General features: G+C 45.2%; 1 protein-coding gene across 1 annotated transcript in view; it reads left to right on the top strand.

The window, feature by feature from the left end:
- Window positions 1-9,839: 9,839 nt before the first annotated feature.
- The window catches only part of LOC143300654 (uncharacterized), a 9,345-nt gene continuing 1,844 nt past the window's right edge, over window positions 9,840-17,340 (top strand). Inside the window, exons 1-3 of the mRNA XM_076614483.1 lie at window positions 9,840-10,542; window positions 11,646-11,818; window positions 12,577-12,639. Of these exons, the coding sequence (XP_076470598.1) occupies window positions 10,049-10,542; window positions 11,646-11,818; window positions 12,577-12,639 (730 nt within the window). The 5' untranslated portion in view covers window positions 9,840-10,048. The remainder of the gene's footprint in view (window positions 10,543-11,645; window positions 11,819-12,576; window positions 12,640-17,340) is intronic.

Here is a 17,340-nt window from a genome sequence, read left to right as displayed (position 1 = left end):
ACAAAGGTAGTTGTTCATGATACTGTGTAAAACAGTTTGAATTAAGAACATTTGTTTAAGATTTTCTGACATACTAAGGAAATAAAGTGTCAGCAATTTTGAACCAGTGTTTTTATGTTGGTAACTAATTAGAGTTTTATGATCAGCATGATAATTGTGGCCAGTATCACCCTGGTTTTTATATCCATTTCTGTGTTTTCTCTTGTTACATACACATTTGGCATGTACACACTAACAGACACACAGAGACACAGACACACACATCAGAGGGGTTGTCCTAACCAGATTTAGTCTTCTTCAGAGCTCACAAGGAGTGAGTCTTCATATATAACTAAATGTTCATTATTTAGAAGCAGAACTGCTTATTACTTACATCTTAACTCTAAGCCACTGATAATGTATACATGTAGGCTTCATGTATGACATTGTAAACCATGCATTTATCGAACTTGCGCAAATTGTGATGACGAGATGTTAGATACAAAAATGTTTTGAACTTGGACGTGTTTTTTACACGAATCACTGTTGTTGTGAAATGCTGAATGTGTTTACATGTGATAGTGTGCACATTGTTACAGTGTGTTTGAAGTCAGACCAGGCAGATGTGATAAGCGGGGAGCCAGTGAGGTGGGTGTCATGGAACTGGGTGTGAATTGTGGATGCATGTTGCTGTACAAATGGCTCTCGTCTCCTGGCCAACAGTTTTTTGCAGTTCTAGGTGTAAGCTTTTGTAACTCGCTGTTTGTATCGGAGCTCCCTGTGCCAGTGGCTCTCGTCTCCTGGCCAACAGTTTTTGCAGTTCCAGGTGTAAGCTTTTGTAACTCGCTGTGTGTATCGGAGCCCCCAGTGCCATGTGATTTTTCTGTCTTTGGGTAGAAATGGCCTTCTTTTCAGTAAAAGTAATAACTGTTTTAAAAGGAAAAAAAGAAGAGAAAAAGAAAGAAACACATGGAATATGTCCAGTACAGGGAAGATTTTGATCAGACGCTGTAGAATGAAGTGGGGATGATGGCCCTGTCCTCTTGTCTGCTCTCAGCCCTGATTTATCAACAAGTGTTCTGATTTAGCTTTGGGTGCACTTGTATAGAAGCTAAGTGTGTGTTTATTTTCTGATAGCTGTTCAGTGACGATATGTATAGTTTGCAAAAAAGAAAAAGCAAAAAAAAAAGCAGTGTATTTCAGTGTACAATGAATGTGCTGCAGTCAGTCGTTGAATTGTTTTCAGTTTTCTGGTTTGTCTTGGTTAGTTTGTAATGAGCCCCCCACTCCCCAACCCTCCCAAAAACCATTAGAGGAAAAAAGAAAAAGAAAAAAAAAAAAGTGCTGACATTTAGACTGCCGTTTTTGCACTGATTCTTCTGAAGGTGCTGCATATTTTGCACATTTCAAGTTATTCATTTAGAGTGTAAGACAGACTTCACATTCCTACCCGTTGTGGTGGGTTGGGCTGTACACAGCAGTGACTGACGCCATCAGCTGCACAGACGCAAGCTTTCGAATTTATGACAAATTGAGTTTCATAAACCTATTGTTATTAATATTTTGTATGTGCTTGTACTTTGGGTGGATAATTGGTGTGTGTGTGTGTGTGTGTGTGTGTGTGTGTGTTTAAAAACAAATCATTTTATATGTGGTTTAGTAACCTTTATATCCTACTGCACACTCATGTGACACATAGGCAATCATTTGCTTGGGGAACATGATATATGAACTTACAGATTTTCATATTTGAATTGTGGTGGCTGTGTTCAGCTGTTTGAACTGTGCCCTTGATTGCTGTGTGCCTGGGGTGTTGGACAGTGTGGCTTTTGACGTGGTGGGCTTGTTGTGCCCGTGATTGCTGTGTTGGATGGGGTTCTTGTTGTCCTGCATTGCTCATTTTGCAGTCATTCCACTTGATGCTTTGGGGTCAGCCTGTGATATAACTGGCTGCTTTGGTTCGGATAGCAATGTATGATCATTCAGCTTTTGTGTCAGTGAGTGAGTGAAGCAGAGATGTGAAATATGACTGAACCAGAAAAAAAAGAAAAAAGGAAAAAAGTAAGCAAAAAAAAAAAAAAAAAAGCAAGCAAATATGCAACAACACCCCCCCCCCCCCAACCAACCAAACAAAAGTCATGGTTAATTTACTTTTGTTGAAGGCTTGAACTTTTTTTTTTTTTTCATGTACACTTGACATATATGTGCCAATATTTTTCATTCACTGTGCAGAACCTTTTCCAACTTTTGGATGGGGATATCAGATATTGTACTCTGTGTGTGTGTTCGCATGTTGTCATGATGTGACTCTGTGTGTGTTCGCATGTTGTCATGATGTGACTCTGTGTGTGTTCGCATGTTGTCATGATGTGACTGTGTGTGTTCGCATGTTGTCATGATGTGACTCTGTGTGTGTTCGCATGTTGTCATGATGTGACTCTGTGTGTGTTCGCATGTTGTCATGATGTGACTCTGTGTGTGTTCACATGTTGTCATGATGTGAGCGTATGGAGTGTCAACAAGTGGCTGAATGTACGTACATGAACTAATGTGCATGTTGATGTGCAGCAGTTACAAATCGGAAGAGTGGCTGAATGTACGTACATGAACTAATGTGCATGTTGATGTGCAGCAGTTACAAATCGGAACAAACTAACCATTTTCTCCTCCTTCGCCCCAGTGTGGCGTTGTATGGTCAGACCGTCAGTCAGGCTGCGGCTCAACATATCTCACCAACCAGTTTGGCCAGTCGTGTTTCTTCTTTGTGCGGCCACGGCCGCCATTATCTTTGTTTTTCAAGAGGTGAAGGTCACAGTAGCCAGAGAGTATTAACGTCACATCACGGTGACAGAGAGAGAGGGTTATCGTTATATTGCTTGCTCCATGTTTCAGAAATGCTTAAGTGGAATTTTTAAGGAGTGTTTGCTGTGAAAAACCGTGCTTGTGTATATTTGTGACATGTGATTGGTGGGTATGTGTCAGTTTGAGATGTGATAAAACCCAGCGTGGGCAGAATGTGAGTCGCACATCTTTGTGTCATCAGACCTGAGAATCAGGTAACAGGTGATGATTAGAATAAGCAGAGCGTCTATTGTGAGGGTAAATTAAAAATAAAAAAAATTAAGTTCCCTTTTCTTTTTCTTTTCTTTTTTTGTTCATGGATATATATATATATATATTTTACTTGTAATCATTTGTGCCTGAATCTGCAGTTGATTTTTTTGTTGTTGTTTGTAAGGTGACTTGACCTACATTTAGAAATATTGCATTGGTGTAATCAACAAAGCATTGGGTGATACTAGTCTTTCTCACTAACAACATGTGTGTGTAGTTTTAGTGAGATCTTCGATTGTAGTACTTTCGTTTTCTCCGCATAGGCGGATAGTAGTTTGCACAGGACAGGAATGTCAGACCCCTGCCGGAGTCTGCACTAGTTGAGTCACTGTAAGTATGTCATTTAAACGTAATTTTAGATAGAAAATTTCCTTTTTAATATATGCATCCACTATAATGGTTCCAAACAGTTTTTATTTAATCCCATTAAATTCTCCGCTCCAGTTTCCCACGTTTCCAGCTTCGGTTTGTTTTCCTTGTTTCATGTGGAGGACTGTAGGAAGACGTGTGGGAGAACGTGATAGTTGAACTGACCAGAAATTAGCAAATAGGAATTAAGTGAAAAATGAAGACTTAACAAATCAATCATTTCCATACCACTGGGATGCCAGACAAGGAAAAAAAAAATTCAGATGCTGAATTTTTGTAATGCAGGAATACATGTTCCCACGTTCACTCGTATGTACACGAGTGGGCTTTTACGTGTATGACCGTTTTTACCCTGCCATGTAGGCAGCCATACTCCGCTTTCGGGGGCGTGCATGCTGGGTATGTTCTTGTTTCCATAACCCACCGAACGCTGACATGGATTACAGGATCTTTAACGTGCGTATTTGATCTTCTGCTTGCATATACACACGAAGGGGGTTGAGGCACTAGCAGGTCTGCACATATGTTGACCTGGGAGATCGTAAAAATCTCCACCCTTTACCCACCAGGCGCCGTTACCGAGATTCGAACCCGGGACCCTCAGATTGAAAGTCCAACGCTGCAACCACTCGGCTATTGCACCCATCTGAGTTGAATTTCAATCTTTATTTTCTTGATTCAAGGAGAGGAGAGTTCAGGTGGAAGGTGACAGATGTGTGCCGAGACAGGAGAGCTGTGATTACGTGAAACATGATGCTTCCATTGGGTAATGATGTGTATTTTGTATTTTTATTCTTTTTCATTTGTGGGTTGGTTGTGTTTGTTTTTGTTGTTTTTAAAAAAAATTTTTTTTTAGTGTGTTTCCTGGTGAGCAGGTTAACAATGTGAATGGAAGTAATTATGAAAATAATGACATACCATTAAAAAAAAACCGCCATGAAAAAGGAATTTGAACAAGTGTTAATGATGCAGCAACAAAACTTCAAGTGCAATGAGGCCAGTGTCTTTTTCAAAACATACGGACTGTAAGATTTCTTTTTCTTCTCTTAAATCCTTAATTGATGTATCCATTGATATTTGTATTGTCTTTTTTTAACTTGTCGTATTTGTGGCATCATTGTTATTCTTCCATTGTTTGTGTGTTACGTTGAGAAGTAGTGTTGTTTATTGATGTTATTTGTGTGTTATTGGATATTGACGTTTCTCTGCTCTGAAACCAGATTATTGATCAATGTTTACTGTGCTATGTGTTATTGTAGATCAAATCCTTTGATGGTGTATATGGACTGAGCTGTCATTTACACAAGTGTTTCACTGTTTTGTCTAGTGTGTACAATGTTGTGTTGTAATATTATGCTGCACTGTCCTGTATGAAGTGTTGGTGTTGGAAATGATATGGAGCTGGTGTTCTGTGGTGACACTTCCTTACCTCCCTTGTCTCTGAAGGCTGTGCAGAAGGCTGGGACCCTCCTGTTGGAAACAACATGAGACAGCATTGGTATAGCTAGGAAAGTGACCAACCATGCAGTTTAAATGATAGATGTTGATTTAAAAAAAAAATTATTATTAACCAGCACGCTTTGATTGCTCCGTCTTGGAGTCAGTGGAATTTGACAAATCTGTGTTGCTACTGTCTGGAAGTGGCATGTAAACAGCGTACAGTATGCATTCATAAACTGATCTGTTATAGGACATCATACTTGACATCGCTTCAGACTCTTTGAGTCAGTGTCAGTGCTGTAGTTTTTCTTTGCAGATCTAGTGCTGCGGCTGTCGTGTGTACAAATCACACAGTAGCTGATGCACACTGCAGAGCAAACACTTAACTGTGTGTGTAGAGACAGTTGTGATAAAGGCTGTACAGTTCACAGTGAGCACCCAGCTGATCACAGCGTTTCCGTGTTTCAGGTGATCATGTCATCAATGTTTTGTATGTGTTTGTGTCTTTTAAGAAATCCACTGGAAATCATCACGTTAGTATTTTATCCCCCTTGTCCCTGTGTGTTAGTATCCTGCAGCGGTGTCTCTTTCACCATTTGTGAGGAACGCGATTCTTTTTAGTCAGGAATGATTTTTTAGAAGTGAAGTGGCTTGCTTTCTGTTTTATTTTTCATCCCATGCTCACAAGGAGTGAGACATGTGTCCTCTTCAGTTTGTACAGTATGGGACGCTGAACAACAAATGCACTTGTCATAAGCGAAACAACGTGGATGCAAATCTTTGACAAGATTTCCCAGTTGTTTTCAGCAGCTAGTTGCATTAGCAGTCTTAGGAGCATTGTGTTCTCCGCTCGCCCAAGGCTGGTTTGCTTGAGCGATCTTAGCAGCACTAAGTTTGCATAGTATGAAGGATTTTCTTTAGTGGATGCATATTCCGGAGACTTTGGAAAATTCTTTAACTCATTGAGTCCTGAGCATTGTTCTGGCATCAAAAATTGTCTCATTAAAACGGTTTTCATGTTTCTAAATATGCATAAAAGAGAACTGACCTCCGCTGTATTTCTGGAAGTGTCCACACATAATGCGGTTTTTTCTCCACATCAGTGTGGCATGGAAGCTGTAAAACTCTCCAGGGTTGAATGGGTTAACGCTAAGCAAACTTAGCGTCACTAAGACAGCTCATGCAAACCAGCCCAGATATAGCCCTGAGCAGTGGGCTGGGTAAATGTCCTTCAGGTGCCAGAAGTAATGAGACGGCCATCAGCTGTCCTGCAGGTACACAGGTACCATGGAGAAGTGACCATGACCTGAACCTCCCACAGGTTGAGAGGCCTGTTTGGGAAGAAAGTTCTGGAACTCAGGTGAAGGCAGGGTTGCCTTGAGCAGTTCTGCTTTACCTGCTCTCAGGTGAAGGTAGTGTTGTCTTGAGCAAGCCTGCTTTTATCTCCTCAGACGAGGGCAGGGTTGCCTTGAGCAGTTCTGCTTTACCTGCTCTCAGGTGAAGGTAGTGTTGTCTTGAGCAAGCCTGCTTTTATCTCCTCAGACGAGGGCAGGGTTGCCTTGAGCAGTTCTGCTTTACCTGCTCTCAGGTGAAGGTAGTGTTGTCTTGAGCAAGCCAGCTTTTATCTCCTCAGACGAGGGCAGGGTTGTCTTGAGCAGTTCTGCTTTACCTGGCTCTCAGGTGAAGGTAGTGTTGTCTTGAGCAAGCCAGCTTTTATCTCCTCAGACGAGGGCAGGGTTGTCTTGAGCAGTTCTGCTTTACCTGGCTCTCAGGTGAAGGTAGTGTTGTCTTGAGCAAGCCTGCTTTTAGCCGTGGGCAGGTTAGCTATTTAGTAACAATTACACCAAGCCTTGGTGTAACTGAGCAGAGTGTTCAAGAAGATTTTTAGACATTCTGTGGTTTTTTTTTTTAGTTTCTCCCCACTACCCTTACCTGTTATGTTTTGTTGACCCCACTGTAGTGAGACTAGTGGGCTGGGTGTTGGTGTGTCAGTGCTGCATCCTGTGTGTCACACCACGGCCCCGAGATGTGGATGGTGCATGCCTGGAAAGTGTGAAGTGATGGGATGGGGTGCAAGGTGAATGTCTGCAGCCAGTTGATTTTGTCATGTGATTGTGCAAGGTTTGCTTTCTTCATTAAATACTGGGTGGTTGTACCAAACGTTGACCATCAAATGTTTTGGTTCTCTTTGACTGCAACAGGTGTGTCTGGACTGGAAGGTTGGTGGTTGTTGTTGTTTTTCCGGTTTCGCTGTTTTCTTCAGAAGCTGTCATAGACGTTCAGTCTGTTATTCCCTCTTCTGTCTGTCTGCACTGAGCTGAACCGCCCTGGAAGAAAGACATGATATTTCACTGGATCAGCTCTATAATTTATGGTGGTTTCTGTGGTCAAGATTTCTAGTCTTCCCATGTCACAGCCTCCCACCTCATCTGAGAAATCTCTCTTCTTTTTCTTCTCTCCTTTAATCTTGCGTCTTCGGTTTAAAAAAAAAAAAAAAAAAAAGGTTTGAAAGTGTTTTTCAATTTCAACTTTTTTTTCTGTCTTTTTCATCTAATAGAAATATTTTCCGTTTTCCTTTTAATGCTGGAATGTGAAAAGAGTGATAGGCACAACATGCTGTCTACCTGGGTAGAGCTAATGGACAACTGCCTCATCATGTGTTTCCTTTGTCGTTCATTAAGACATTAATCACACGTACTCTGCTTGCACACAGGGTAACATCCAGGTTACTCCCCTTCTTCTGCACATCACTCTGCTTGCACACAGGGTAACGTCAGGGTTATTCCCCTTCTTCTGCACATCACTCTGCTTGCACACAGGGTAACATCCAGGTTACTCCCCTTCTTCTGCACATCACTCTGCTTGCACACAGGGTAACGTCAGGGTTATTCCCCTTCTTCTGCACATCACTCTGCTTGCACACAGGGTGACATCAGGGTTATTCCCCTTCTTCTGCACATCACTCTGCTTACACACAGGGTGACATCAGGGTTATTCCCCTTCTTCTGCACATCACTCTGCTTACACACAGGGTGACACCAGGGTTATTCCCCTTCTGCACATCACTGCTTGCACACAGGGTAACACCAGGGTTATTCCCCTTCTGCACATCACACTGCTTGCACACAGGGTAACACCAGGGTTATTCCCCTTCTGCACATCACTCTGCTTACACACAGGGTAACACCAGGGTTACTCCCATTCTGCACATCACTCTGCTTGCACACAGGGTGACATCAGGGTTATTCCCCTTCTTCTGCACATCACTCTGCTTGCACACAGGGTGACATCAGGGTTATTCCCCTTCTTCTGCACATCACTCTGCTTGCACACAGGGTGACATCAGGGTTATTCCCCTTCTTCTGCACATCACACTGCTTGCACACAGGGTGACATCAGGGTTATTCCCCTTCTTCTGCACATCACTCTGCTTGCACACAGGGTAACACCAGGGTTATTCCCCTTCTGCACATCACTCTGCTTGCACACAGGGTAACACCAGGGTTACTCCCCTTCTGCACATCACTCTGCTTGCACACAGGGTAACACCAGGGTTACTTCCATTTTGCACATCACTGTGCTTGCAAATTGACAGTCCAACGCTTTAACCACTCGGCTATTGCGCCCGTCACCTGAGTGTCTTTTAAGCCTATCAAAAGACGTGTGAAAAACCTGCGGACATGATGAACACCAATGTGTAGTGATATCAATACCAATCTTTTAAAGGGATGTGTTGGTATGTGTACTTATCCACTCCATTCAAACCAGTGCTATATATTCGACACATACGGTGACTTTACTCGGCAAGAATAAACTACTGTTCAGTTACAAAATGAGTTCATACCGTTCAGGACCATGCGTATTATGTACAAAAAGATCTCCGTTTCTACAACCACATTAAACTTTGCTAGATATAAAAGTAGCGGTACTCACTACATAAAGAAACAACAAGTAGCATATACTGCCAATGTCAAGGACAAACTAAAGCAATCTTTATCGTTTCCATTCCGTGTGTATCATAACATAAAGATACCTTGTTTGTTTCTGTTGTTCTAACCTCAGCTTAACTCCTGCTTTGTTGTCTCTGGCACCCATAACTAGAAAGACCAATAAATGTGAACATACTGGGATGAAAAGCAAAAGGCAACTTTCATATGATTTTTGGAAACGAATCGTGCAGTGAATCGGTACAGACACACCATCATAGTCATTCTAAGTGGAGTGATGGCCTAGAGGTAACGCGTCCGCCTAGGAAGCGAGAGAATTTGAGCGCGCTGGTTCGAATCACGGCTCAGCCGCCGATATTTTCTCCCCCTCCACTAGACCTTGAGTGGTGGTCTGGACGCTAGTCATTCGGATGAGACGATAAACCGAGGTCCCGTGTGCAGCATGCACTTAGCGCACGTAAAAGAACCCACGGCAATAAAGGGGTTGTTCCTGGCAAAATTCTGCAGGAAAATCCACTTCGATAGGAAAAACAAATAAAAGTGCACGTAGGAAAAAAATACAAAAAATGGGTGGCGCTGTAGTATAGCAACGCGCTCTCCCTGGGGAGAGCAGCCCGAATTTCACACAGAGAAATCTGTTGTGATAAAAAGAAATACAAATACAATACAAATACAAATTCTCACACAATGACTGAGGTCTGAGTGGCACTTACTCAATCAAGTATCCCTCGTTTACAATCAGACTGGCCCGACAGTCGCAGCATGAGTGCTAACCATTCTTGGCACACGCCATGCTGACGCCAGTCCAAGCATCAAGTCCACTTCATGTTGACCTATGCTCGCTCATTAATTTCAGGAATCTGACACGTGATCTCTGGTTCACGTGCAATGCAATCAACAATAGGGGGTTTCAACTGGGCAGTGTGGGGACAGCCAAATGCGCAATATTTGCACGGACGGAGCTTATGGTGGAATGACGTTGATGACGTTACGCTGAGTTGGCTGCTTTTGGCGAAACGAAGGCTGCCATTGGCTGGGTGTGATCATATCTACCAATGAAGATGAAGTCGCTATGGCTTATGGGACATGCTGCACACCTATAAAATCTCTAAACGAGCGTGTGGAAGGCAAACGGTTTGACTTTCTACACCGACGTCTCGCACACTTGATCTACTTGGAGTTTTTGCAAAAACCCAGCTATGGAGTGGACTGTTCTGTCCTGTGTTGTGTTAGCCATCGCTATCAGCATTGAAACAAGGCCAGTGGTCAGTTCACCACAAGAAGACGACAAAGCCCTGCCTCCTGATCCTTGTGTTGTCAGCAACAATGATCGAACAGCGGCAGCACTGCTGCAGCTACAAGATTACGTGAAGCACGGGGACGCTGTCGTCAAGGAACGAGTGAATGATCTGTACAGCAACCTGAAGGAACAGCTCAAAGAGGGAGACAAACTCTTAAAAGATCGGATGGAAGAGGGCTTGACACACGAGAAGGAAGAACGGAAGGAAGGGGATGAGAGGCTGAAGGAAGAGCTGCAAGAAGACGTAGCCTGGCTGAAGGAGAAACAGACCAAAGAACAACGTCGGCTGGAGGAAGAGCTGGCAGAAGGAGAGGCGAAGATGAACGAAGAGATAGCAGAGCTGAAGGAAGCCTTCAAGAAACTACGCAACAGCGTCCAGCAGTGCACACAACCGTGAGTATCCTACGTCGGTATTCTGTCAGACATATGCGAGCGCGCGCGCGCAGACGCACACACAGACACAGATACGGCACACACACACACACACACACACACACACACACAGTACTGATCTTCTAGGTCAACACACTATAATTATGCTGTACATTCCCCTATCCGTCTTCATGCAAAACATCAAACACACACACACAAACGGCCAACACAGACCTAGATGACTGGCTGTTTAAAAACAAGCACACGCAATATGGAATGTGGTTGCCTACCCAGTGAAGTTGACATCAGCCATTCACTTAAAGGCCTACTCATGGGCATTGGTGTTCACGGGAGCTACAATGCACTCAACCACAAGACAAACAGATGCGAGTGACAGTCAAGTGGTCAATGCTTAGTTTTCTGTCAGGACTGCCCCTGGGTCTATGGTTCGAACCTTTGAAGGGCTAGTGCATCAAACTTGGACTTCGTGTTTATATGCGAAGTAAAGGAGTATATCTATCTAAAAATCCGTCATACACTAAAAATGTTACATGCAGATACGAGGGATGTGTGTTACAACTCGTGGACACAGCAGCAGTAGGACATTGTTTTCAGATCCGCCATGGCGAAAAGAAATAGCATTCCCTTCGGAATGTACAGAACATAGATAACACTGCTTGCAGAATGTACGACAAGAGAAATAGGAATGAAGGGTTTTACTCGGGATACCGTGAATGACAGGTGAAATAAATACTTTTTTTCAAGTCAGATAATCGATAGTCACTGAGACAATAGGATCGATTATAATCATGGCTTCACATAAATAGTCATATCTCAATAATGAACTAAACAAGAAATGTCTTTGCCTTGTGCTCGCACGTGTTTGTGTGTGGCGTAGTTTGGTGTGTGTGTGTGTGTGTGTGTGTGTGTGTGTGTGTGTGTGTGTGTGTGTGTGTGTGTGTGTGCGCGCGCGCGCGCGCGTACATGTGTGTGTGTGTCTGTGTGTTACCACTGGCACATGGGTTTCTTAATCGGTTCCTGTGAACTGCCCAAAACAAGGACGAAGAAAGGAAAGAACACAGGGACACCCATGTCACGTGTAAGCTCTCCCTGGACATGTGCAGGGCTGTGACGGAGGACATGAAGCAGCAGATCTCGGACATCCAAGCAGAACTGAACTGCACCCAGAACCAGCTGCAGACTGCCCAGACTGCACACCAAGAAAAACTTGACCTCATCAAGACTGACCTGCAGTCCACCCGGCAGGCGGTCCGGTCCCTCAAGGCCAGTGGTGCGGGTGGGTGGGCACAGGGGAAGATGTTAACAGGAGGAAGGGTCCTGGTTTTAGAACGGCAACAACATTTTTGACATTGTAACAGACTTTAAAACAGCTACAATGAGTGGGTGGGCACAGGGGAAGATGTTAACAGGAGGAAGGGTCCTGGTTTTAGAACGGCAACAACATTTTTGACATTGTAACAGACTTTAACCCTTTCACCGCCAGTCAATTTAGAGTACACAATTCCCTTGTGGTATAAACACAGAAAAGATAGTGGCTAAGAATAGCTGGGGATTCCCCCTGCGGTGTATAGAAAATATGGCCTATCCTACCACCGAACATTAAAAGCAGTAGGTTCATGGATAACAGACCAATGAATGGTTACCTTTCGGTGACACGGGTCCTCTACCACGCCTGTGCATAAATGCTAGCTTCGCTGTGAAAGGGTTAAAACAGCTACAATGAGTGAGTAGGCACAGGGGAAGATGTTAACAAGACGAAGGGTCCTGGTTTAAGAACGACAACCTTTTTGACATTGTAACAGACTGGAAAAGAAGAAAACAACTACCATGGATAGTGTTTGTTTTTAACGCAGTTTCTCGTCAAGGAATTCAAGATAATCAGAAGCAGTCATTTGTATAGCAAGAAATCTAGAATCAAAATACATTAATTTGTTCTACATGATAACTTCTTTTTTGTCAAAAGGAAGAATGGGACAATTCATGGTTGACGTTTAGGGACCCCGCAGTGACGCCTTCATTTGTTGGTGATTGCAGGGTCCTCATTCGTCCGTTGGGGGAATTCTGCATGCCCCGACAACACGTCTCTGGTCTATTCTGGTGGGTTCTGATTGTGTTTTGAATTCTCTGTCTGTCTGTCTGTCTGTCTGTCTGTCTCCCTCTGCCACCTTTCTCTGTCTGGGTGTGTATCTCTCTTTCACTCAATTTTTCGCTTTCTTTTTTTCCTGTCTCTGTCTCTGTCTCTCTCTTTCGCTCGCTCTCTGTCTCTCTCTTTCGTTCTCTCTCTCTCCCCCCTCCTCGCCTCCCTCGCTTTGTCGCCACAAATTAAACACCCGATGAATCCGCGTGCACACACGCACAGGATTCACAGAGAGAGAGAGAGAGAGAGAGAGAGAGAGAGAGAGAGAGAGAGATGCTTCAGAGTTGTTTTTTTGTTGTTGTTTTTTAACCCAGCCCTTAATTCATGTGGGGGTACACATAGTTTTCAAGTCCAGCCGAAAGGATGCATTGAACAGAGGAAAACAACCAAACCACTTACCAAAATAAGTGTTGTATTTTTTACTGAATACATGTTCGCTGTATAGGTAGTTTGTTACATTTGTTTGTGTTCGAATGGATGATCGGCGAATGCAGCGCACCGATTTCCATCACATGTTACTTGTATGTTTTGTATCAGCTGTAAACGTTCCATACACGGGGCCAAGGCTTGAATAAAAAACAAACCAACCCCAACTGTTCAGACAACTACACAAAATCAAAGAAAAACGAAACTCAACCAAAAGTTAGTTAATTGTAAATTTGTATTTGTATTTGTATTTCTTTTTATCACAACAGATTTCTCTGTGTGAAATTCAGGCTTCTCTCCCCAGGGAGAGCGCGTCGCTATATTACGGCGCCACCCATTTTTTTCTTCTTTTTTTTTCCTGCGTGCGGTTTTATTTGTTTTTTCCTATCGAAGTGGATTTTTCTTAAGAATTTTGCCAGGAACAACCTTTCTGTTGCCGTGGGTTCTTTTACGTGCGCTAAGTGCATGCTGCACACTGGACCTCGGTTTATCGTCTCATCCGAATGACTAGCGCCCAGACCACGACTCAAGGTCTAGTGGAGGGGGAGAAAATATCGGCGGCTGAGCCGTGATTCGAACCCGCGCGCTCAGATGCTCTCGCTTCCTATGCGGACGTGTTACCTCTAGGCCATCCCTCCAATGGATGTATGTGTCCAATTACAAACACGCGCACCTTGTCTCCAACCTTACCATACCACCTCCATCATTATCCTGTACCTCTTCATACAGAAAATAGAAAAAGATAAGACTTGATCACATTCAGTGAGATCATCAAACGGGTAGATACAACACAGGGAGGGAGGGAGGGAGGGAGAGAGAGAGAGAGATTGTGTGTGTGTGTGTGTGTGTGTGTGTGTGTGTGTGTGTGTGTGTGTGTGTGTGTGTGTGTGTGTGAACGTGATGACAACATGACTAAGGTTCAATCGTGATTGATAGTGACTGAACCATTGACTTTTTTTTTTCTCCTCTGACGTCTCTTTTTCAGGCTGGTTCACTCTCTGGTTCATTCTCTGGTTCACTCTCTGGTTCACTCTCTCCTCCTCACAGCGACAAACAGGAACTGGACAGTGCCGTCTGTGTAGTTGACTGACTGATGTGATGATGTTGGTTACAGGGGTGGGACAGTGCCTTGGTTACAGGGGTGGGACAGTGCCTTGGTTACAGGGATGGGACAGTGCCTTGGTTACAGGGGTGGGACAGTGCCGTCAGTGTAGTTGACTGACTGATGTGATGATGTTGGTTACAGGGGTGGGACAGTGCCTTGGTTACAGGGGTGGGACAGTGCCTTGGTTACAGGGGTGGGACAGTGCCGTCAGTGTAGTTGACTGACTGATGTGATGATGTTGGTTACAGGGGTGGGACAGTGCCTTGGTTACAGGGATGGGACAGTGCCTTGGTTACAGGGATGGGACAGTGCTGTCAGTGTAGTTGACTGATGTGATGATGTTGGTTACAGGGATGGGACAGTGCTGTCAGTGTAGCTGACTGGCTGATGTGATGATGTTGGTTACAGGGGTGGGACAGTGCCGTCAGTGTAGTTGACTGACAGATGTGATGATGCTGGTTACAGGAGTGGGACAGTGCCTTGGTTACAGGGGTGGGACAGTGCCGTCAGTGTAGTTGACTGACTGATGTGATGATGGTGGTTACAGGGGTGGGACAGTGCCTTGGTTACAGGGATGGGACAGTGCCGTCAGTGTAGTTGACTGACAGATGTGATGATGCTGGTTACAGGAGTGGGACAGTGCCTTGGTTACAGGGGTGGGACAGTGCCTTGGTTACAGGGGTGGGACAGTGCTGTCAGTGTAGCTGACTGACTGATGTGATGATGTTGGTTACAGGAGTGGGACAGTGCCGTCAGTGTAGTTGACTGACAGATGTGATGATGTTGGTTACAGGAGTGGGACAGTGCCGTCAGTGTAGTTGATTGACTGATGTGATGATGTTGGTTACAGGGGTGGGACAGTGCCTTGGTTACAGGGATGGGACAGTGCTGTCAGTGTAGTTGACTGACTGATGTGATGATGTTGGTTACAGGGGTGGGACAGTGCCGTCAGTGTAGTTGACTGACTGATGTGATGATGTTGGTTACAGGGGTGGGACAGTGCCTTGGTTACAGGGGTGGGACAGTGCCTTGGTTACAGGGGTGGGACAGTGCCTTGGTTACAGGGATGGGACAGTGCCGTCAGTGTAGTTGACTGACAGATGTGATGATGTTGGTTACAGGGGTGGGACAGTGCCGTCAGTGTAGCTGACTGACTGATGTGATGATGTTGGTTACAGGGGTGGGACAGTGCCTTGGTTACAGGGGTGGGACAGTGCCGTCAGTGTAGTTGATTGACTGATGTGATGATGCTGGTTACAGGAGTGGGACAGTGCCGTCAGTGTAGTTGACTGACTGATGTGATGATGCTGGTTACAGGAGTGGGACAGTGCCTTGGTTACAGGGGTGGGACAGTGCCGTCAGTGTAGTTGACTGACAGATGTGATGATGCTGGTTACAGGAGTGGGACAGTGCCTTGGTTACAGGGGTGGGACAGTGCCGTCAGTGTAGTTGACTGACTGATGTGATGATGCTGGTTACAGGAGTGGGACAGTGCCTTGGTTACAGGGGTGGGACAGTGCCGTCAGTGTAGTTGACTGACAGATGTGATGATGCTGGTTACAGGAGTGGGACAGTGCCTTGGTTACAGGGATGGGACAGTGCCGTCAGTGTAGTTGACTGACAGATGTGATGATGCTGGTTACAGGAGTGGGACAGTGCCTTGGTTACAGGGGTGGGACAGTGCCGTCAGTGTAGTTGATTGACTGATGTGATGATGTTGGTTACAGGGGTGGGACAGTGCCTTGGTTACAGGGGTGGGACAGTGCCTTGGTTACAGGGGTGGGACAGTGCCTTGGTTACAGGGGTGGGACAGTGCCGTCAGTGTAGTTGACTGACAGATGTGATGATGTTGGTTACAGGGGTGGGACAGTGCCGTCAGTGTAGCTGACTGACTGATGTGATGATGTTGGTTACAGGGGTGGGACAGTGCCTTGGTTACAGGGGTGGGACAGTGCCGTCAGTGTAGTTGACTGACAGATGTGATGATGCTGGTTACAGGAGTGGGACAGTGCCTTGGTTACAGGGGTGGGACAGTGCCGTCAGTGTAGTTGATTGACTGATGTGATGATGTTGGTTACAGGGGTGGGACAGTGCCTTGGTTACAGGGGTGGGACAGTGCCTTGGTTACAGGGGTGGGACAGTGCCTTGGTTACAGGGGTGGGACAGTGCCTTGGTTACAGGGGTGGGACAGTGCCGTCAGTGTAGTTGACTGACAGATGTGATGATGTTGGTTACAGGGGTGGGACAGTGCCGTCAGTGTAGCTGACTGACTGATGTGATGATGTTGGTTACAGGGGTGGGACAGTGCCTTGGTTACAGGGATGGGACAGTGCCGTCAGTGTAGTTGACTGACTGATGTGATGATGTTGGTTACAGGGATGGGACAGTGCCGTCAGTGTAGTTGACTGACTGATGTGATGATGTTGGTTACAGGGATGGGACAGTGCTGTCAGTGTAGTTGACTGACTGATGTGATGATGTTGGTTACAGGGGTGGGACAGTGCCTTGGTTACAGGGATGGGACAGTGCTGTCAGTGTAGCTGACTGACTGATGTGATGATGTTGGTTACAGGGGTGGGACAGTGCCTTGGTTACAGGGGTGGGACAGTGCCTTGGTTACAGGGATGGGACAGTGCCTTGGTTACAGGGATGGGACAGTGCCTTGGTTACAGGGATGGGACAGTGCTGTCAGTGTAGTTGACTGACTGATGTGATGATGTTGGTTACAGGGATGGGACAGTGCCGTCAGTGTAGTTGACTGACAGATGTGATGATGTTGGTTACAGGGGTGGGACAGTGCCTTGGTTACAGGGATGGGACAGTGCCTTGGTTACAGGGATGGGACAGTGCTGTCAGTGTAGTTGACTGACTGATGTGATGATGTTGGTTACAGGGATGGGACAGTGCTGTCAGTGTAGCTGACTGGCTGATGTGATGATGTTGGTTACAGGGGTGGGACAGTGCCGTCAGTGTAGTTGACTGACTGATGTGATGATGCTGGTTACAGGGGTGGGACAGTGCCTTGGTTACAGGGATGGGACAGTGCTGTCAGTGTAGTTGACTGACTGATGTGATGATGCTGGTTACAGGGATGGGACAGTGCCGTCAGTGTAGTTGACTGACAGATGTG

The sequence above is a fragment of the Babylonia areolata genome, chromosome 26 (assembly GCF_041734735.1).
Source record: "Babylonia areolata isolate BAREFJ2019XMU chromosome 26, ASM4173473v1, whole genome shotgun sequence".
Classification (NCBI taxonomy): Eukaryota; Metazoa; Mollusca; class Gastropoda; order Neogastropoda; family Buccinidae; genus Babylonia; species Babylonia areolata.
Note: the sequence above shows the minus strand (reverse complement) of the source record. Positions and strands in the feature narration are given on the sequence as shown.